Source organism: Lynx canadensis, chromosome B2 (assembly GCF_007474595.2).
Source record: "Lynx canadensis isolate LIC74 chromosome B2, mLynCan4.pri.v2, whole genome shotgun sequence".
Taxonomy (NCBI): Eukaryota; Metazoa; Chordata; class Mammalia; order Carnivora; family Felidae; genus Lynx; species Lynx canadensis.
In genome coordinates, this window is record NC_044307.1 from 910,227 (window position 1) to 934,045 (window position 23,819).

Genomic DNA, 23,819 nt, shown 5'->3' on the forward strand with positions numbered 1-23,819 from the left:
ACCAAATCCTGCACCCGCTGCCATTCTGGAGGAGTGAATGATGCTTATTACTGACAACATCTGAGAACTGAGGTGGCAGCAGCATTGAGGGGATGATCCAGCAGCCCCACTGCTCAAGGCAGGGTCAACAAGGGCAGGACACAGGGAAGGGTGACCTACTCACTTAGCCTTCAACAGTAAACAGTTCTTAATTGCTTTTTTCTTCCCTGAAAGAGATGACCCCAGAGATTACCTCGCTGTGTGAACAAAAATGAAATATTGGAAACTTCAATAGCTGACTGAGCATAGGGACAAAACACCTCCTCAGGTCTCTCTTCTGAGTATGAGAGTCCATGGAGACCAAGAGAAAATGAGATCCTCACTATCAGTCCCTGTATTCAGCCAGCTCAATAATTAGATCCCAAGGGTTTGCCTTCCTACCTAGGAAGCAGTGGATACTTTGAATATCTCCCTAACTACATTTCTAACTTCAAACAACTGCTCTTTAACCAGGTCCACAGAGATGTCCACACCATTGTAGGAAAAGGATGAGCAAGTGCAACAAGCCTAAAATCTCTCAGAACAGAGTGGGACCACCATCAATAAATCAAATGATAGTGCCTTGATCATTCCTCACTATCCTTCTAGATCATAATTGCCCTATAGGTAATTAAGATAGTTAATCAAGGATTAATGAAAAAAAACCTCCTTATTTTTCACTTAAAAGAAAGTGAAAAGGCAAGAAAAGTTCAAGTGACCAAAACTCTGGAATGCATTTTTTAAGTATAGTTGACATCCATATTAACTTCAGGTGTACAACCAGTGATTCAACAATCATATACACTATGAAATGCTTATCACAATAGACGTAGTCACTATCTGTCATAGTACAATGTTATTACGATATTATTGACTATATTCCCTTTGGTATGCTTTTAATTTCTGTGACCTATGTATTTATAACTGAAAATTTGTACCTCTTATTCCCCTTCTCCTATTTCACCCATCCCCCTACCTGCACCCCTGGCAACTACCAGTTTGTTCTCTGTATTTATAAGTCCCTGTCTGGTTTAGTTTGCTTATTTTGCTTTTTAGATAGAAATCTTGCCATTCAAAACAATATGGTAGGACCTAGAGGGAAGGATGCTAAATGAAATACGTCAGACATATACCATATAATTTCACTTACATGCAGAATGACATTTATATTTAGATTCACATATGGATCAATCACACAAGGAATTACCTGAACATTTAAACATTCATATATTTTTTGTATCTACTCTGTCTTTTCAATCCAAAACAATGTGCTTGTTATGGCTGAGCAATATTCCACTGTGTGTGTGTTTGTGTTTGTATATACATACATACATACATACATACATACATACATCTTTATCCATTCACCTATTGATGGACATTGGTTGTTTCCATATCTCAGCTATTATAAACAAGGCTACAATAAACATAGGGGCATATATTAGTGTTTTTCTTTTCTATTTTTTGTACCTATGATGAGCACTGAGTGATGTATGGAATTACCGAATCACTATATTGTACATATGAAATTAATGTAACACTGTATGTTAACTATCTAGACTTGATAAAATAAAAAGAAATGTTTTTGTTTTCTTTGGGTGAATACCCAGTCATGCAAATATACTATTTCTATTTTTAACCTTTTGAGGAACCTCCATACTGTTTTCCACAGTGGCTGCACCAGTTTGCATTCCTACCAGCAGTTCACGAGGGTTCTTTTTGCTCCACAAACACTTATTTCTTGTCTTTTTTATTTTAGCCATTCTTAGAGCTGAAAGTGATATCTTATTGTGGTTTTGATTTGCATTTTTCTGAAAAAAATTTGTTCAGTGTTGTTTGAACATCTTGACATGTGTGTGTTGGCCATCTGTGTGTATTCTTGGAAAAGTATCTATTCAGGTTCTCCACCATTAAAAACAATGTTATCTTGACATTTGCAACATGGATGAACCTAGAAAGTATAATGCTGAGTGAAATAATTCAAATACCATATGATTTCACTCATAGGTGGAATTTAAGAAACGAAACTAATGAACAAAGAAAAAAGACAAAAAAATTAAATACGGAGAACAAACTGGTAGTTGGCAGAGAGAAGGTGGGTGGAGGGATGGATAAAATAGTTATAGGAAATTAAGAATACACTTCTCTTGAAAAGCACTAAGAGGGCAAGAGGGAAGATGGCGGCATAGGAGGACTCTGGGCTCACCGCGCGTCCTGCTGATCACTTAGATCCCACCTACACCTGCCTAAATAATCCAGAAAACCGCCAGAGGATTAGCAGAACGGAGTCTCCGGAGCCAAGCGCAGACGAGAGGCCCACAGAAGAGGGTAGGAAGGGCGGCGAGGCGGTGCGCGCTCCACGGACTGGCGGGAGGGAGCCTGGGCGGAGGGGCGGCTCGCCGGCCAAGCAGAGCCCCCGAGCCTGGCTTACAAAAGCGGAGGGGCCTGACGGACTGTGTTCCGACAGCAAGCGCGACTTAGCCTCTGGGAGGTCATAAGTTAACAGCTCTGCTCGGAAAGTGGGAAGGCTGGAGGACAAAGGGACGGAGAGCTGCGGAGCCCCCGGACGACAGAGCTCAGTTTGGCGGGGAACAAAGGCGCTCACCAGCGCCATCTCCCCTGCCCATCCCCCAGCCAAAATCTCAAAGGGAACCAGTTCCTGCCAGGGAACTTGCTCGCTCTGCTCAAACACCCAACTCTGGGCTTCTGTGGGGCCAAACCTCCGGCAGCGGATCTGACTCCCTCCTGCTGCCACAGGGCCCCTCCTGAAGTGGATCACCTAAGGAGAAGCGAGCTAAGCCTGCCCCTCATGCCCCCATGCACCTTGCCTACCCACCCCAGCTAATATGCCAGATCCCCAGCATCACAAGCCTGGCAGTGTGCAAGTAGCCCAGACGGGCAACGCCACCCCACAGTGAATCCCGCCCCTAGGAGAGGGGAAGAGAAGGCACACACCAGTCTGACTGTGGCCCCAGCGGTGGGCTGGGGGCAGACATCAGGTCGGACTGCGGCCCCGCCCACCAACTCCAGTTATACACCACAGCACAGGGGAAGTGCCCTGCAGGTCCTCACCATGCCAGGGACTATCCAAAATGACCAAGCGGAAGAATTCCCCTCAGAAGAATCTCCAGGAAATAACAACAGCTAATGAGCTGATCAAAAAGGATTTAAATAATATAACAGAAAGTGAATTTAGAATAATAGTCATAAAATTAATCGCTGGGCTTGAAAACACTATAGAGGACAGCAGAGAATCTCTTGCTACAGAGATCAAGGGACTAAGGAACAGTCACAAGGAGCTGAAAAACGCTTTAAATGAAATGCAAAACAAAATGCAAACCACCACGGCTCGGATTGAAGAGGCAGAGGAGAGAATAGGTGAACTAGAAGATAAAGTTATGGAAAAAGAGGAAGCTGAGAAAAAGAGAGATAAAAAAATCCAGGAGTATGAGGGGAAAATTAGAGAACTAAATGCTACACTAAAAAGAAATAATATACGCATAATTGGTATCCCAGAGGAGGAAGAGAGAAGGAAAGGTGCTGAAGGGGTACTTGAAGAAATTATAGCTGAGAACTTCCCTGAACTGGGGAAGGAAAAAGGCATTAAAATCCAAGAGGCACAGAGAACTCCCTTCAGACATAACTTGAATCGATCTTCTGCATGACATATGATAGTGAAACTGGCAAAATACAAGGATAAAGAGAAAATTCTGAAAGCAGCAAGGGGTAAACGTGCCCTCACATATAAAGGGAGACCTATAAGACTCGTGACTGATCTCTCTTTTGAAACTTGGCAGGCCAGAAAGAATTGGCACGAGATCTTCAGTGTGCTAAACAGAAAAAATATGCAGCCGAGAATCCTTTATCCAGCAAGTCTGTCATTTAGAATAGAAGGAGAGATAAAGGTCTTCCCAAACAAACAAAAACTGAAGGAATTTGTCACCACTAAACCAGCCCTACAAGAAATCCTAAGGGGGATCCTGTGAGACAAAGTACAAGAGACATCACTGCAAGTATGAAACCTACAGACATCACAATGACTCTAAACCCGTATCTTTCTATAATAACACTGAATGTAAATGGACTAAATGCGCCAACCAAAAGACATAGGGTATCAGAATGGATAAAAAAAACAAGACCCATCTATTTGCTGTCTACAAGAGACTCATTTTAGACCTGAGGACACCTTCAGTTTGAGAGTGAGGGGATGGAGAACTATTTATCATGCTACTGGAAGCCAAAAGAAAGCTGGAGTAGCCATACTTATATCAGACAAACTAGACTTTAAATTAAAGGCTGTAACAAGAGATGAAGAAGGACATTATATAATAGTTACAGGGTCTATGAATCAGGAAGAGCTAACAATTATAAATGTCTATGCGCCAAATACCGGAGCCCCCAAATATATAAAACAATTACTCACAAACATAAACAACCTTATTGATAAGAATGTGGTAATTGCAGGGGACTTTAACACCCCACTTACAGAAATGGATAGATCATCTAGACACACGGTCAATAAACAAACAACGGCCCTGAATGAGACATTGGATCAGATGGACTTGACAGATATATTTAGAACTCTGCATCCCAAAGCAACAGAATATACTTTCTTCTCGAGTGCACATGGAACATTCTCCAAGATAGATCACATACTCGGTCACAAAACAGCCCTTCATAAGTTTACAGGAATTGAAATTATACCACGCATACTTTCAGACCACAATGCTATGAAGCTTGAAATCAACCACAGGAAAAAGTCTGGAAAACCTCCAAAAGCATGGAGGTTAAAGAACACCCTACTAAAGAATGAGTGGGTCAACCAGGCAATTAGAGAAGAAATTTAAAAATATATGGAAACAAACGAAAATGAAAATACAACAATCCAAACGCTTTGGGACGCAGCGAAGGCAGTCCTGAGAGGAAAATACATTGCAATCCAGACCTATCTCAAGAAACAAGAAAAATCCCAAATACAAAATCTAACAGCACACCTAAAGGAAATAGAAGCAGAACAGCAAAGGCAGCCTAAACCCAGCAGAAGAAGAGAAATAATAAAGATCAGAGCAGAAATAAACAATATAGAATCTAAAAAAACTGTAGAGCAGATCAACGAAACCAAGAGTTGGTTTTTGAAAAAATAAACAAAATTGACAAACCTCTAGCGCAGGCTTCTCAAAAAGAAAAGGGAGATGACCCAAATAGATAAAATCATGAATGAAAATGGAATTATTACAATCAATCCCTCAGAGATACAAACAATTATCAGGGAATACTATGAAAAATTATATGCCAACAAATTGGACAACCTGGAAGAAATGGACAAATTCCTAAACACCCACACTCTTCCAAAACTCAATCAGGAGGAAAGAGAAAGCTTGAACAGACCCATAACCAGCAAAGAAATTGAATCGGTTATCAAAAATCTCCCAACAAATAAGAGTCCAGGACCAGATGGCTTCCCAGGGGAGTTCTACCAGACGTTTAAAGCAGAGATAATACCTATCCTTCTCAAGCTATTCCAAGAAATAGAAAGGGAAGGAAAACTTCCAGACTCATTCTATGAAGCCAGTATTACTTTGATTCCTAAACCAGACAGAGACCCAGTAAAAAAAGAGAACTACCAGCCAATATCCCTGATGAATATGGATGCAAAAATTCTCAATAAGATAGTAGCAAATCGAATTCAACAGCATATAAAAAGAATTATTCACCATGATCAAGTGGGATTCATTCCTGGCATGCAGGGCTGGTTCAACATTCGCAAATCAATCAACGTGATACATCACATTAACAAAAAAAAAGAGAAGAACCATATGATCCTGTCAATCGATGCAGAAAAGGCCTTTGACAAAATCCAGCACCCTTTCTTAATAAAAACCCTTGAGAAAGTCGGGATAGAAGGAACATACTTAAAGATCATAAAAGCCATTTATGAAAAGCCCACAGCTAACATCATCCTCAACGGGGAAAAACTGAGAGCTTTTTCCCTGAGATCAGGAACACGACAGGGATGCCCACTCTCACCGCTGTTGTTTAACATAGGGCTGGAAGTTCTAGCATCAGCAATCAGACAACAAAAGGAAATCAAAGGCATCAAAGTAGGCAAAGATGAAGTCAAGCTTTCGCTTTTTGCAGATGACATGTTATTATACATGGAAAATCCGATAGACTCCACCAAAAGTCTGCTAGAACTGATACATGAATTCAGCAAAGTTGCAGGATACAAAATCAATGTCCAGAAATCAGTTGCATTCTTATACACTAACAATGAAGCAACAGAAAGACAAATAAAGAAACTGATCCCATTCACAATTGCACCAAGAAGCATAAAATACCTAGGAATAAATCTAACCAAAGATGTAAAGGATCTATATGCTGAAAACTATAGAAAGCTTATGAAGGTAATTAAAGAAGATTTAAAGAAATGGAAAGACATTCCGTGCTCATGGATTGGAAAAATAAATATTGTCAAAATGTCAATACTACCCAAAGCTATCTACACATTCAATGCAATCCCAATCAAAATTGCACCAGCATTCTTCTCGAAACTAGAACAAGCAATCCTAAAATTCATATGGAACCACAAAAGGCCCCGAATAGCCAAAGGAATTTTGAAGAAGAAGACCAAAGCAGGAGGCATCACAATCCCAGACTTTAGCCTCTACTACAAAGCTGTAGTCATCAAGACAGCATGGTATTGGCACAAAAACAGACACATAGACCAATGGAATAGGATAGAAACCCCAGAACTAGACCCACAAACGTATGGCCAACTCATCTTTGACAAAGCAGGAAAGAACATCCAATGGAAAAAAGACAGCCTCTTTAACAAATGGTGCTGGGAGAACTGGACAGCAACATGCAGAAGGTTGAAACTAGACCACTTTCTCACACCATTTACAAAAATAAACTCAAAATGGATAAAGGACCTAAATGTGAGACAGGAAACCATCAAAACCTTAGAGGAGAAAGCAGTAAAAGACCTCTCTGACCTTAGCCGTAGCAATCTCTTACTCGACACATCCCCAAAGGCAAGGGAATTAAAAACAAAAGTGAATTACTGGGACCTTATGAAGATAAAAAGCTTCTGCACAGCAAAGGAAACAACCAACAAAACTAAAAGGCAACCAACGGAATGGGAAAAGATATTTGCAAATGACATATCGGACAAAGGGCTAGTATCTAAAATCTATAAAGAGCTCACCAAACTCCACACCCGAAAAACAAATAACCCAGTGAAGAAATGGGCACAAAACATGAATAGACACTTCTCTAAAGAAGACATCCAGATGGCCAACAGGCACATGAAAAGATGTTCAGCGTCGCTCCTTATCAGGGAAATACAAATCAAAACCACACTCAGGTATCACCTCACGCCAGTCAGAGTGGCCAAAATGAACAAATCAGGAGACTATAGATGCTGGAGAGGATGTGGAGAAACGGGAACCCTCTTGCACTGTTGGTGGGAATGCAAATTGGTGCAGCCGCTCTGGAAAGCAGTGTGGAGGTTCCTCAGAAAATTAAAAATAGACCTACCCTATGACCCAGCAATAGGACTGCTAGGAATTTACCCAAGGGATACAGGAGTACTGATGCATAGGGGCACTTGTACCCCAATGTTCATAGCAGCACTCTCAACAATAGCCAAATTATGGAAAGAGCCTAAATGTCCATCAACTGATGAATGGATAAAGAAATTGTGGTTTATATACACAATGGAATACTACGTAGCAATGAGAAAAAATGAAATATGGCCTTTTGTAGCAACGTGGATGGAACTGGAGAGTGTCATGCTAAGTGAAATAAGCCATACAGAGAAAGACAGATACCATATGGTTTCACTCTTATGTGGATCCTGAGAAACTCAACAGGAACCCATGGGGGAGGGGAAGGAAAAAAAAAAAAAGAGGTTAGAGTGGGAGAGAGCCAAAGCATAAGAGACTGTTAAAAACTGAGAACAAACTGAGGGTTGATGGGGGGTGGGAGGGAGGGGAGGGTGGGTGATGGGTATTGAGGAGGGCACCTTTTGGGATGAGCACTGGGTGTTGTATGGAAACCAATTTGTCAATAAATTTCATATATATATAAAAAAAAGATATATGCACCCCATGTTCATTACAGCATTATTTACCAATATAGCCAAGACATAAGTATTCATAAAGAAACATGGCGGTGGGTGAAATAAGTGAAGAGGGTCAAAAACCAATAAATAGCAATTAACTCATTGCAATCTAAGTTGCAGAACTGTGACTGTAGTTAATAATACTATATTGCATATTTGATACTTGCTCAGAAGTAGATCTTAAAAGTCCTCATCACAAGAAATAAAAATTAATTTGTAACTATTGATGTTCACTAGACTTATTGTGGCGATCGTCATCTCCCAATATTTACAAGTATTAAATAATTTTGTGTGGACCTGAAATTAATACATATCAATTATACTTCAACTTAAAAATGGCAAGAAGAAGATTTTCAAGGAGGAATTTTTGCCCTACCAGATATCAAGATTTATAATAAATATACAATAATGGACAGTAGGTGGCATTGTTGCAGTAACAGACTCACTGAGAACTAAAGGAGAACTGAAGGCCCAGAAATATATCAGCACCCTCACATGTGTGCACACGCGTGTGCACACATACATACATACACATGCAGGACTTTGATATAATTAAGAGATATAATGACATCCTTGGACAAAGAAAAAAATATTTCAATGAATTAAACTAAAATTTGGTTACAAAAATGAAAAACAAATTTGAATGCTCACACTCACCCATACACATAATTTAATTCCAGGTGTATTTAGGGTATGACATTAAAATTTTTAGGAAAAATATATAGGTTAAGGTCATTCTCACTTTGAGAAAAATTTCTTAAAGATGAATTAAAAGTTTCTTCCATATTAAATTTAGAAGTTTGGCCACCACGAGACCCATTTTTAAGTAAAATGCCAAGTAACAAACTGAGAGAAAATATTCCAGACCACACAACCAACAGAGAGTTAAAAGCAATTATAAAGACCCCTATACATTAATGATAAAAACAGAGAAGCAATGCCATAGACCTCTTGTCTGAACCTACAGATGTGCTTTTCATAGAAAGACAAGTATACATGGCAGTAAGTATATGAGGATATATTCAATTATTCGTTTTTAGGGAAACAAAAACCAAGGTCACAACTCAATAGCATTTATGATCTTTCAGTCGGGAATTATTTAAAAGTCTGCAAGACCAAGTGCCACAGAAAATGTAGATCAGTGGAATGATTTATACAAAACTAGGGTAGAATAAATTGAAAGAACTGTTTTGGGTTAAAACATCTGTGAAGTTTGCTTATTCCATGACCAGCAATTCCTGTCCTAGGCATACATCCAAAAGACTTTCTTGCATACATACCCCAAGAGTCACAAACAAAATGTTCATCCTAATGTCTTTCATATGAGTCACAAACTTTCATCATCAAAAATGGCCATCAGCAAGTGAAGAGACAAATTAATTATAATATATTCACACAATGGAATATTAGCAAGTAGTGAAAACAAATGAACCACAGCTACACAAATAATATTGGATAATCTTAGTGTCAAAACGTGAAATAGTGGAATAAGGAAAGTGCCAAAAGCACATATAATAGATGACACACTTTATGGAATTTGAAACAAACTGAACTTTATACATTAGGTAGGTTTTGACATATATACGTGACTGTATTAGTATATCACAGAACCAATTCTGTTTACAATTGCACTAAAAACAATAAGATACCTAGGAATAAACCTAACAAAAGGGGTAAAGATCTGTATGCTGAAATTATAGAAAGCTTATTTAAAATATTGAATAAGACACAAAGAAATGGAAAACCATTCCACACTCATGGATTGGAAGAACAAATATTGTTAAAATGTCGATACTACCCAAAGCAGCCTACACATTCAAAGCAATCCTTATCAAAATAACACCACTATTTTTCACAGAGCTAGAACAACAATGCTAAAATTTGTTTGGAACCGCAAAATACCCAAATAGCCAAAGTAATGTTGAAACAGAAAACCAAAGCTGGAGGCATCACAATTCTGGACTTCACACTCTATTACAAACCTGTGATCATCATGACAGTATGGTACAGGCACAAAAACAGACAATGGAACAGAATAAAGAACCTAGAAATGGGCCCACAAATGTATGGCCAAATAATCTTCAACAAGCAGAAAAGAGTATTCAATGGAAAAAAAAGACAGTCTCTTCAGCAAATGGTGTTGAGAAAACTGGACAGCAACAGTCAGAAGAATGACTCTGGACCACTTTATTTCACCAATACAAAAATAAATTCAAAATAGGTGAAAGACCTAAGTGTGATACATGAAACGATCAAAATCATACAGGAGAAAACAGGAAGCAACCTCCTTCACCTAGGCTGCAGCAACTTCTTACTTGACATGTCTCTGGAGACAAGGAAAATAGAAGCAAAAATGAACTGTTGGGAGCTCATCAAGATAAAATCTTCTGCCCAGCGAAGGAAACAATCAACAAAATGCCTTTTGCATTTTGTAAAATGCAACCTTTGGAATGGGAAAAGATATTTGCAACTGACATATCAGATAAAGGGTTAGTATTCAAAACCTATAAAGAACTTACCAAACTTAACACTCCCTAAAAACTAATCCAGTGAAGAAATGGGAAAAAGATGTGAACAGAACTTTTCCAAAGAAGACATCTAGATGGCTAACAGGCACATGAAAAGATGTTCAACATTGCTCATCATCAGAGAAATACAAATCAAACCACGATGAGATGCCACCTCACACCTGTCAGAATTGTTAAAATTAACAACTCAGGAAATAAGAGATGTTACACAGGATGCACAGAAAGGGTGACATTTTTGTACTGTTGGTGGGAATGCAAACTGGTGCAGCCACTCTGGAAAACAGGATGGAGGTTCCTCAAAAAATTAAAAATAGAAATACCCAGGACCCAGAAATTGCACTACTAAGAATTTATCCAAAGGATACAAAAATGCTGATTCAAAGGAGTGCAATACCCTCAATGTTTACAGCAGCATTATTAACAATAGCCAAATTATGGAAAGAGCCCAAATGTACATCGGCTGATGAATGGATAAAGAAGATGTGGTGTGTGGTGTGTATATATGATGGAACTAGAAAGTATTATGTTAAAGGAAATAAGTCAGAGAAAGACAGATATCATGTGATTTTACTCATATGTGGAATTTGAGAAACAAAAGAGATAACATAGGGGAAGGGAAGGAAAAATACGTTAAAAACAGAGAGAAAGGCAAACCATAAGAGACTTAACAACAGAGAACAAATTGAGGGTTGCTGGAGGGGAAGTAGGTGGGGGGAATGGCCTGTATGGGTGATGGGCATTAAGGAGGGCACTTTTTCAATAGAAAAAGTAGCTGTCATATGTAAGAGATGTATCACTGGGTTCTACTCCTAAAGCTAAGACTACACTGTATGCTAACTAGCTTGAATTTAAATTTAAAAAATTATATTCTAATGCAAGTGTGTGATGAACACAAAATTCAAGGTCATGATTTCCCTGGGTGGCAGGTAGAAATAAGAGAGAGTGTAAAGACAGAGAGTAGCTATAAGCTATTAGTAACATTCCAGTTCTTGAATTTAGTGGTAGGCTAAATATTTTCATGGAGGGGCGCCTGAGTGGCTCAGTCGGTTGAGCGTCCGACTTCAGCTCAGGTCACGATCTCACGGTTCGTGAGTTCGAGCCCTGCGTCAGGCTCTGGGCTGATGGCTCAGAGCCTGGAGCCTGCTTCCAATCCTGTGTCTCCCTCTCTCTTCCCCTCCCCCATTCATGCTCTGTCTCTCTGTGTCTCAAAAATAAATAAACATTAAAAAAATTTTTTTAAAAATATTTTCATGGAATTATTTTTAATCCATTGAAAATGGAACAATGATGATATGGCTCATGAACAACAGAACTATAATGATTCTATAGTTTTTTAAAAACATATATTTTCTTTCCTGCATATAAAACACCTAGATAATTCCTATATTTCTCCAACTTTATTGATGTCTTACCCACTAAAAAAAGTTCAAGTAAATATGTTAATTTTTATCAATATGATTTACAATACATTTATACTCTTAAATAGTGAATTCAATACATAAATAAATTTATCTCTGAAATTAATTTCCATGGTGGAAATCTAAAGAAGAAAAAGAAAGACAAGATGAAACCCAATGTCTGTAGGAAACCTTTCTTAAAATAGTTATTTGGATAAGCTTCTGACAATATTCCAAGATTTGTTAATTACCTCTGTGGGACACCAGTCCCAACAGTCTATACCATGTTCACATACTAGACTTCATCACCTACATCAACACTTCTTGGAGCACATGTACACCAGTGAAAGGTTCCCCTTGTTTAACTGGCAGAGATCCACCTACAAACATGCCTCACAGGAGTCCTCACTAAAAGACTAGAAACGTCCCATCAAAAACATTCAACAAACCAAATTCATGAACTTTTCACCAGTCCCATATCTAGTTTTCTCCAATATCCATATTAAATAAAGACTTCACTGAATCTTCGCTCAGCTGTTGCATTTAAATGCAAAGGTGATTGTAAAGTTAATTCAAGAAAGCAGTGGCTCATCATACTTCATGGACTCAGTAACTTGCAAACAAGAATCCTTATGTTTACCTGTGAAATGAAGGCTCATCACTATGGGAACAAGGGTATCTTTGGACTACATAAGAACAAGACAGCTGTGAATTCTTCCCTCCTAAAATGTAAATATGTTCCAACTTTTTTCTAGTTTTCTCTCCACATCATTGTTACATTCAAATTATGTTTAAATATGTTTGCTCCATTTGTCTTAAATTTCACTGAACAAACTAAAATGTAAGTTCATACTATTCTATTAGAAACTGAAGTCCATACTATGGAAAATGAAAATCTGTTTCAGTGAAAACATAGAATTCCTCTTTTTAAACACATAATGTTGTCTCATTTTTAATATCACAATGGCTTTTAAATTAATATTAAAATAAGAGCTGAAAATTGAGACCATGGATTAAACCAATATGGAAAATGCTTACAAGCATGAAGTGAAAAGTCCTATATTTGGATTCACTACATTAAATTACATAAGGTGTAATTTCTGGCTTGGCACTTCCGATAAGGATAGCTGGGACATTATGTGATCTGAAGTTTAAAAAAAGCCAGTAATGTTTTTCACCTGCTAAGCTTATTAACATATATTTTGGAAACTGTGTGTGCATTATGGATGCTCACTGCTTTCTTCAATGATTTAGCACATCTGCAGTACTGTGTTCACTTCTCAACTAACTAATCAAAGGCATTTAATAAACCATGGTGAGTCTAATGGATAGCAACCAGAAAAGCATGGTAATTAAACTTCATACATTGTGAGCAACGCTGACAACCATCTATGCACGTAGTCTAGGAACATTAAGTCTAAGACTGTATTTGATAATAGGTTCAAATATTAAAGGAAACACAAAAGACATATAAAACATTTTTAATGGGATGAAAATACAATATTGTCTAGAGATGTACATTGGGGTAATCACACTATTAAAATAAAGGGTGGTGATTACTATAAACATGAAAACAGTGGATACTTTATGGTACAGGAAAGGTTAATGATTGGGATGAGGCACAAATAGAAGCTCCTTGGTGCTTGCCAAGGTTCTATTTCTTGATCTGCATGTTAGTTATGAGACTATTCACCTTAACTCAGTGAGTTTTTGCTTTTTTCTGTATCTATGTTTTACTTTAAAATAAAACTGTTTTTTAAGAAGTCATGTGAATTCACCTATTCCATATTACTTCCAGAATAAAGAAAAACAGGCAGTGCCTGGGTGTTGAAGAGGAATATCTGAGCTCACGTAAGGAGAAGGTATGAGGCCCTCTTTAAAGGACATTTAGGGAGCTATGAAAACAGGAATTTTGTGAATGTTCTGTGGAAGATCTCCTTCATAAGGCTGGATAATGGTTTCTGAGTCTATACCAACTCTAAAATTCTATGGCCTTCTCATTCCCAAAACTATCCCAACCTGATGTGGTCAAGAAAAGCTGACAAGAAAAGCTGGTGAACAAACAGGTTACATACCTGTCCAAGGACTCATTACTTCCAAGTACTAAAGCTGGGATTTGACACTAAGCTCTGAGTCCACATTCTCCGCACTTAAGCATTATGCTCAACTTAGGTGATATTCTTAGGTCACACTCATTAATTAAATTAAATTTCCATTTCCTCGTGAGAAAAATTATATTCCTATATCTTACCACTTGGTAATAACAGCTCCTTCATCATGATTATAACATTTTCAGGTTCTAACTAAGATGCTTGTAACAATGATATACTGTATGTAATTTCCTTATTTTACTGTAATAGCAGAAAATAAAGTTATTATGCCTTGGCTCCAAACACACTATGAATATAAAAACCTTAATTCTGAAGTTCATGGTCAGAAATTATCTGCAGAAAAATTATAAACGAAAAAAATTAAAAATTAAAAATTAAAATAAATTAGTGGACTGATTCAGACATTAAACATTCCATCTATTTAATGATATGATAAAATATTTAGAGAGTGAAATTTATGTATTCTTTAATCCTTTTCTGTATTCTTTCAGAATTGAAGTGAAATTTTACCTATAGAGTTCTGAAGCGACCAGAGGATCAGCTCATATTATTGGTAAATTCCATGAGGAAAAAGAACTTCCTGATTACTTAATAAACTGCCTTTTGTTCAAGTTATCTATCTTGCCAATTCTGCTGAATGGCCTAGTGTGTAGAAGCTAACATAGGTTGTTGATGTGTGTATGTAGTAAGCAAATGCTTCTGGAATTCAATTTTTAACTATGCAACAAATCAGTAAGTCTATTTAAGAGGTATAATAGCAGTAATGAAAGATATTCTAAGAAATACAGGGCCACTGTACATGTGAATAATGGTTAAGAAGAAGGAGGATTTTTTGTTTCTTGGCAACAAAAACACATTCACAAAAACAGGACAAAATAGTGAAAAAGTCCAAAATTGATACAGGAACATCAGTGTCTGAGATGTTGAATAGGAGGGAAAACATGAGGAGGAGATTGGTGGTGAGGGTGAAGATAATGCCTGCATGCAGACATATGTAAGTGATTACAGAAAGTGATTCTACTATCAAACAGTGGTGTTTATCCCAAAAAAATTGCTCATTTTTTACCTCAAACTCCCCTGTTTTGATAAGGGAAAAAATTGTCATGATAAACTAACGTTTACATCATAACTTCATGAAGTAACAACTCAAACTATGTTCCACTCCTAAATTATATCATTAAATTTATGGATTTATTGCTTACCCAGAAAACACGGAAACATAAGTGTCATGGCATATTACCCTTTTCAATGATTTGCAATTCAGTGTGGTAGGGTTTACATTTTATTTTTATTTTTTCAAATATTTAATTTTTATTTCTGAAGGAGAGAGAGAGAGAGCACATGGGTGGGGGGAAAGGCAGAGGGAGACACAATCTGAAGCAGGCTCCAAGCTCTCAGCTGTCAGCATAGAGCCTGATGCAGGGCTTGAACTCACAAGCTGTGAGATCATGACCTGAGCAGAAGTCAGACACTTAGCCAAGTGAGCTACCCAGGTGCTCCTACCATATTATTTTTAGAACCACTCTGGGTATGAGTACACACAGAGAGTCTTTGAACACTGACACAGAGTGTTAAAAAGAAGTGTTCTGAACGGGAGAGAGCACACAAACAACTGAAATGGGAATACTCATGCAAATTTCAGAGATTTTTATTTCTACCTAAACCTGATGCTATTTTTTTTATTACCATGGTATTATCTCCTAGACCTTCATAAGGAGTCATGAACACAAACAATGGAAGTGCCACAGCAGACTTCATCTTGCTGGGGTTTTCTGATCAGCCTCAGGTAGAACACATCATCTCTGGGGTTGTCTTCGTCTTCTATATTGTGACTCTGGTAGGAAACACAACCATCATCCTTGTATCTAACCTAGACAGCCAGCTCCATACTCCCATGTATTTCTTCCTATCCAATTTGTCTTTTCTGGATCTCTGTTATGCAACTAGCATTATCCCACAGATGCTGGTAAATCTATGGGGTCCAACAAAGTCTATTACCTATGGAGGGTGTGTGCTCCAATTCTTCTTTGCCCTTGACTTTGGAGCCACAGAATGTCTTCTCTTAGCTGTGATGGCCTATGATCGCTATGCTGCTGTCTGTCAACCTCTTTACTACACAATAGTAATGCACCCTCAGCTTTGCCAGAAGATGGTTCTCACTGCCTGGTTAGGTGGTCTTGGCAGTGCCTTAATTCTTTGCTCCTTGACTTTGAAGTTGCCAAGATGTGGGCACCGGGAGGTTGATAATTTTATTTGTGAGATGCCAGCATTGCTCAAGTTGGCTTGTGTCTACTCAAAAGTAATTGAGGTCATCGTCTATGCTCTTGGGGTGATATTTCTTCTAGTACCTCTATCACTAATTCTCCTCTCATACGCAATTATCACTCAAGCTGTCATGAGGATCAAGTCAACAGCAAGGTGGCGTAAGGTCCTTAATACCTGTGGTTCCCACCTCACAGTAGTAACTCTGTTTTATGGAACAATCATTTATATGTACATGAAGCCACAGAATAGCACATCTGAAGATGAGGGGAAGTTCCTTACACTCTTTTACACAATTGTCACACCCACCCTAAACCCTCTGATCTACACATTAAGAAACAAAGATGTGAAGAATGCAGTAAAGAGAATACTGTATGTGAGAAAATGTTCAGCAAAGTCATGAGTTAGATGGAAGAGAGGTAAGGAAATAACACTGACCTTTACCAACAGAAGATGAATGATTCACTTTCACAAACAGCATTTATTGGATGTGTACCTTGTACCAAGAATTGTGCTATATACTGATTTATGAACAATTAAATAAGTACAGAAATTATAAGGAGATAGAGATGCAGACACATAAGGAAACTTGAATTCATACACTTAAAAGCCTTCAAGACTAATCAGGAACTACAGACATGTAAATCTAGAATTGTGAAAAGTGGTTAAGTACAGAAATATATGTACAATGTATTAAGAAAATACTTCACATGAAAATTTATTTTAATGTAGGGTTACATTGGACATTGATTTTTTTCTTCCAGACTTAACGCTTTTATGTAAAAAATGACACTAACTTTCATCCACCCCTTCTCCCTCAAGTTTTAACTGGGCCCAGGGCCACCATCCTGCATATCACACTTCCAAGACTGGCTTCCACCAACATAATGCCAGGAAAGCAATGTGTGCAATTCCTGGGTTATCTTCTCAAATATGAAGCCGTTTACCCTCAGCCTTCTCCATCTTGTTCCTGCTGTCTAGGATATGAATGTGGAGAGTTTCTAGCTTTGACAATATCCCTAAGAGGGAATGAAACAATAAGATGGAACCACAACCACCCAGAAGAAGAGCAATGCCTCCAGACTCTTACAGCAGAAAAATCTTCATTCTTATTTAATATTAATTAAGCCAATCTATTTTGGGGTCTGTTTTTTAGAGTAGCTTAGCTTTTCCTATCCATGGCCTAATAAGGACTTTGGGCTCTTTCCTGTAAAATCATGCGGTCCTTGGACCAGCACCAAAAGAATTACTTGGTAAGTATCAAACTGAACAACACTGGACCCACCTCAGACCTATTCAACCAACAATACAGGATGGACCCAGAAACTGATGTTTTTAGTCAACACTACTGTTGATCAGGCTAAAGTTTGAGAACTACTGTTACAGAGAATAGAGAGACACTGGGTCTCTAAACAGAAAATGTACATGGTTTTATATATTTTAATTAATTTCCTTTCTATAGACATGGGAAAATAGATGGGTAATGGTTTCTCGAGGCTTTTAGATAAGAGTAATGAAGGAAATGAGAAGTTTCATGAAATTAAATCAATATCAAAAGTTATTCTTAGGGTACCTGGGTGGCTCAGTCAGTTAAGCTTCCGACTTTGGCTCAAGTCATGCTCTCACAGCTTGTGAGTTCAAGCCCCGCGTCAGACTCTGTGCTGACAGCTCAGAGCCTGGAGCCTGCTTAAATTCTGTGTCTCCCTCTCTCTCTGCCCCTACCCTACTTGTGCTGTCTCTCACAAATGAATAAATGTTAAAAAAAATTTTAAGTTATTCTTTATTTAATATGATATTCTTGCCCTTTGGTTTTATAATTGTTCTCCTTGTATTCAATTATGGTGACAGTTGATGGTAATTTTGGCAAAGGGGTTTGATGCTCTTATTTGACAAAACAAAAATTTAGCAATGTCATGTTTGTTCCCTATTATTTTTTACTTTGTTTTACTGGGAAATGCATTCAAATTCTGAGTATCTCTATTAGGAGAAAAAACACTCCTCTTCTCTACAAGTTGATCATTTCAGAGATTGGAAGTGCCCTGCATGTGAGAGTCCTCACATTTATGGGGCTCGTGCTCTGTGATTTCAAGGCTGAATGAGGCACAATCTACCGGAGTATTGGAGTGTGAATATGGAGTTGTAACTGTTAATGGTCTTTTCTCTCCTGTATTTAAACCTTCTGGTTTCTAGGTTTCCACAGTAAAAAAACTGAAGTTGTCATTCTTTTCTGGGTAGCTTTAAACCTGACAGGTGTGTAAGCCTTGATAAAAATAAGAATCTGAAAGAGGATGATGATACCAAAACATAGGAAGGCACAGAGAAAATATAAACTTCAAGGAATTGTAAAGAGTTTGAGAGGACAACATATAAAATGGTGACAGTCTGGTTACTGAAAATGGATATAAATTTTTCCTTGTGAGAAAATCTCATCCCAATCTTGATAAACAAGTAATTTACGACTTAAAAATCTCTCAACTTCTACACTCAGTTGATATGTTACTCATGACAAATGTCCTTACAAATCTCATAAATTGTCCTTTGAATTCCCTCCAAAAACTTTCCTATCACTATATTGGGATTATCTCATCATATATATTTATTTGTATAAATGTTTGAGGAAAAGGCATTGGTGAACTTTTCAACAACATAGAACCTCTCATTCATGTGAGATTTTGCCGTGTCTAAACTGACTTCTAACATGAAATACAAACTCTGTAAATATCGATAGTACTATGAAGTGAATGAACTATTTTTAATAAATATACATGAAAATGTTACTATTCTACAGAATATGTAAAAGATTCATTGGGTAATAAATACTGGAGCAACATCTTCAGGCTTTTAACGTTTAGGACATTTGTAACGTAAGAAAAGGGAAATATAGAATACATTTTTTTCATGTGCATAATATTATGGAATCCTATAAGTGTGTATCTGGAAATTTTTTAAAAAAAGGATAAAAAATGTTCTCATTACCTCAACCTTGAAATAGTGATTACTAACTTTGTAACCTATTTCCTTTTAATTTCTTCTCATCCATACTAAAATTTGTCACACTGAGTACCTGATTTCCTTCCCCAGTGTATGCATTCACATCACATATATCACTCCCAAGGGAGAAACCTTGGCTTCTAGGGAAGTGGCAAAACTCCTAGCAAATATATTGATGGGTAGCCCTCCAAAGACCACAGCACATGAATGCACAAAGTGTAACTGTGATGTGAAAACGTCACTGGGAGGGACTTGCTGACAATGGCAAAAAGATTGAAAAACAATGTCTCAGTGTTGTAGCATGTGCTTGTCTTTGTCTGCAAAGATGACTGAGATCTCCCCTGGCCCAAACTGAATGACTAGCCAGCATACCCAGGCTCTAGCACCTTAGTAAGACATGAATGGTCTTCTAGGTTAGTGGCTGACACCTTGGACCCAAGGATGGCTTCAGTTAGTCAGGTTCAAATGCTGGAAATTCCCTGGAATATTATAGAAAAATTTGACACCATGTATTACCACAAATTTGGGGAAACAGTCATCTTACTCTTGTATTAGTTAGCTACCGCCTCATAAATATTGTTTTTAGAAACTAACGGGACTGCTAGAAGTGAGACATAGGTTGAAAATCTCAACCCCACTAGTCTAAATCTAAAAAGGTTGTAAAAGTAATAGTGTTCATAATTCTATTGGCAGCAAACTTGTCCTAATTATATGTGAGGCTACTTCAATTCTTTGCTTTCATTTCTGTTAAACAAAGGTAGATCTGTGTCAAAAGAAAACAATTCCTTTATAAGAGAGAATATTATTAGCTACTCGTCATTTTTCAGAAACAGCAGCCACTTCTTAAGGAGGACACTCATTACTATCATTGCTTCATAAATCCATACATTTTCTTTGGAGCTGAGGATTCAAGAGAAACTAGACTCTGCTTTAGGTTGCAGTGATAACATGAAAGGAAATACTCCCAGAGAGTAACTTAACTTTCACCTATTTCCTCTATGATGTTAAGTGCACATTTATAGCAGCCATGTGAAAAGTATGGGTCATGTTTTACCCCCTTGTTTGCCAACCAAAATATAAAAAGAAAACTTTCTGTCCTTTGTATCATTGTATCTTACTGGGAAGAAATGTTCCATGAACTCTGAGTACAAATATATGGCCTATTGCTTTTCTTCATTATCATTATTTTCCAATGTGTTCACCAGTCACCAATTGCAGCTTTAGCAGGACGTCCAGTGTTTCCATTTTGGGCTCCCCTTCCCCAGGTATAATCTCAAATTTTCTAATCTTCAGAGTACTTGCCTATTAGTGTGCTTGCCAACCAGTAATTACTCTATATTTACTGCAGTACTACCATTTCTGCTTTGTGCCACAGGTGCCACACTACCTATTGGGGGATGATGCCACAGGCACTACTGGGGGCTGATGGTCCTTCAGGCATAAACCCTGACCATCCCTATCATAAGGAGGACCAGTATTCCAGATCTCTGCCCCAGCCTCTCTGGGCCTTCTAAGAAGGCACACTCCCCTTCCCTCTTTTGCATGAGAAATGGGTCCCTGTGAGCCCTGCCTTCAGTCTTTGAATTGGCCTACACCACAAAATGCTCAAGGCCTATGTGACAAGCCCACAGCTAACATCATATTCAATGGTGGATGTCCACCCGCACCACCTCTATTCAACACAGTATTAGAAGTCCTAGCCATAGACTGGGGGAGGAACCAAGAGGGCAGAACATCATGGAAGTTTTTTGTGTGTCTTGCATCCATGAAATACAGCCAGACCGAAACTAAACCATCCTGCACACCTAGAAAACTGGTCTGAGTATTAACACAACAATCTTCACAAACTGAACCACAGAATTCAGCAGTGTGCGGTGTGGAGAGGTGAACTTGGGGAGAGAGAGGCGGAGGAGAGCAGGGAGGTGCTTTTGCATGCAGAGAGAGGATGGAGATTGGGGGAGGGTGAATATGGGAAAATCACCCCTCCCCAAAAGTAGCTGGAGAGAAAGTGGAAAATTGGAAACAGCCACAGGGACTGAACTAAAAAGGGAGAAAGGAGAGGGTTTAAATTCCAGTAAGACTGTAAACAGGGGTAGTGCAGAGTCTGCAACTCTGCAACTTGATACCTAGTGGTGCTCTGGTATAAAGGGTGAATCCCCAGGAGCAAAAAGGGGTCTGGGAGGTTCTTGGGCCACATGGGGAGAAACGGTTCCACTGCTGGAAGGATATTTGGTAGAGGCTGTGAGGCCACCCTGGCCCAACAAACCCCAGAGAATGGCCACATTCGTTGGTGCTGGAACAATGTTGTTGGCTGTGAAGGCTGGTGCCAGATGTGTGTTGTGATTTTCCATAATCCCCAAGGCACTGCTGCTACACTGTCTCGTGAACTATTTCTGGGGTGGGCAGGCATCTGTCCACAGTCTCTGAGCATTGGCAGCAGCATGGTCCTGTGAACATTCCTGGGTGTGGTCAGCGACCAGCTACTGCTTGGTGAGACCCTTCTGCAGAGGGGCAGAGCAGGTCAAAGCTACAGTCTCTCAGAAGTGGGGGGCTGTGGAAGGGAGCCACATCTGAGACAAAACTTGGGAGGGAGGTGTTGCCTGGGGCTTGGTCATGGACACTGTGGAAACAGGGAGTGAATGGAAACAAAAGACGAAGTATGGGTGCACAATTGCTGATCGGGGAGAACAGAGTTCAGATACTAGAGACTGGGTAGCTGGGTGAGCCATTGTCAGCCCTCCCGCACATGCGCATACGCACCTACAAGAGCCACAGCAATCCACCCCAGTAGACTAGCAGTGCCATCTAGTGGAGAACAGAACTGTTACACCAAGTCCCTCCCAACAGGGCCAACCTCCCTCTTCAAGAATACAATCTCACTGCCAGCTTAGTTTATGGACTATACAGCCTTCCATACGTTGACTTCTAGGGGAAAATGAAGCAATTTCAGTCATATTTCAGTCTGTTAGCTGGTCCAACTATTCAATTTTCTTTCTTTTTTTTCTCTTTTTCACTTCTTTTTCTTGAATATAAAAAAAGAAAAATTCATTTTTACTTTCAATTTTTATTAAAAGATATATTTTTTATTTTTTTTACTATATTTTTTGCTTTTGCGTATTTTTTTCAAATCCCATTTTACTTCCATCATTTCATTTTAGTCTATTCAGTATATTAATTTTGTCAAATTTTCAAATGACTTACTTTTTTTTTCTTTTTTTCACCTTTTTCTCTAATCTATCAAGCCCCTTTCAACACCCAAACCAAACCACACCTAGAATCTAGCATCATTTATTCAAATTTGTGTATTTGTTTTTAATTTTTTAATTTTAATTTATTTTTTAAATTTTTTAATGTTTTACTTATTTTCGAGAGAGAGAGAGAGTGTGTGATTGGGGGAGGAGCAGAGAGAGAGGGAAACACAGAATCTGAAGCAGGGTCCAGGCTCTGAGCTGTCAGCACAGAGCCTGATGTGGGCCTCAAACTCACGAAGAATGAGATCATGACCTGAGCCAAAGTCGGATGCTCAACCAACTGAGGCACCCAGGATACACTAATTTTAATTTTTTTATTTTAATTTTTTGTAATTTTAATTTTTTCTACCTCATTAATTCCTTTTCACCCTGCAAAATTATGAAATGAAGGAATTCACTGAAATTAAACAACAGGAAGAAAAGACAGCCAGGGACTTGACCAACACAAATACAAGCAAGATGTCTAAACCAGAATTTAGAATCACGATAAGAATACTAGCTGGAGTCAAAAATAAATGAGAATCCCCTTCTGCAGAGACAAAAGAAGTAAAAGCTAGTCAGGATGAAATAGAAAATGCTATAACTGAGCTACAATCTCGAATGGATGCCATGGTGGCAAGGATGGATGAGGCAGAACAGAGAATCAGCGATATAGAGGATGAACTTATGGAGAATAATAAAGCAGAAAAAGAGGGAGATTAAGGCAAAAGAGCACGATTTAAGGATTAGAGAAATCAGTGACTCATTAAGAAGGAACAACATCAGAATCACAGGGGTCCCAGAAGAGGAAGAGAGAGAAAAAGGGGTAGAAGGGTTATGTGAGCAAATCACAGTGGAAAACTTTCCTAACATGAGGTAAGACACAGACATCAAAATGCAGGAAGCACAGAGAACCCCAATTAGATTTAACAAAAACTGACCTAAACAAGACATGTCATAGTCAAATTCACAAAAATTCAGTCAAGGAGAGAATCATGAAAGCAGCAAGAGAAAAAAGTCCTTAATGTACAAGGGAAGACAGATCAGGTTTGCAGTAGACCTATCCATAGAAACTTGGCAGGCCAGAAAGGACTGGCAGGGTATATTCAATGTGCTGAATCAGAAAAATATGCAGCCAAGAATTCTTTATCCAGCAA

At 38.4% G+C, this 23,819-nt stretch overlaps 1 protein-coding gene across 1 annotated transcript; it reads left to right on the top strand.

Moving 5' to 3' along the window:
- Nucleotides 1-15,899: 15,899 nt before the first annotated feature.
- LOC115515033 (olfactory receptor 2W1-like) lies at nucleotides 15,900-16,844 on the top strand. Its single transcript, XM_030317138.1, has one exon. The coding sequence runs from the start codon at nucleotides 15,900-15,902 to the stop codon at nucleotides 16,842-16,844; it is 945 nt and encodes a 314-aa protein (XP_030172998.1).
- Nucleotides 16,845-23,819: the final 6,975 nt, after the last annotated feature.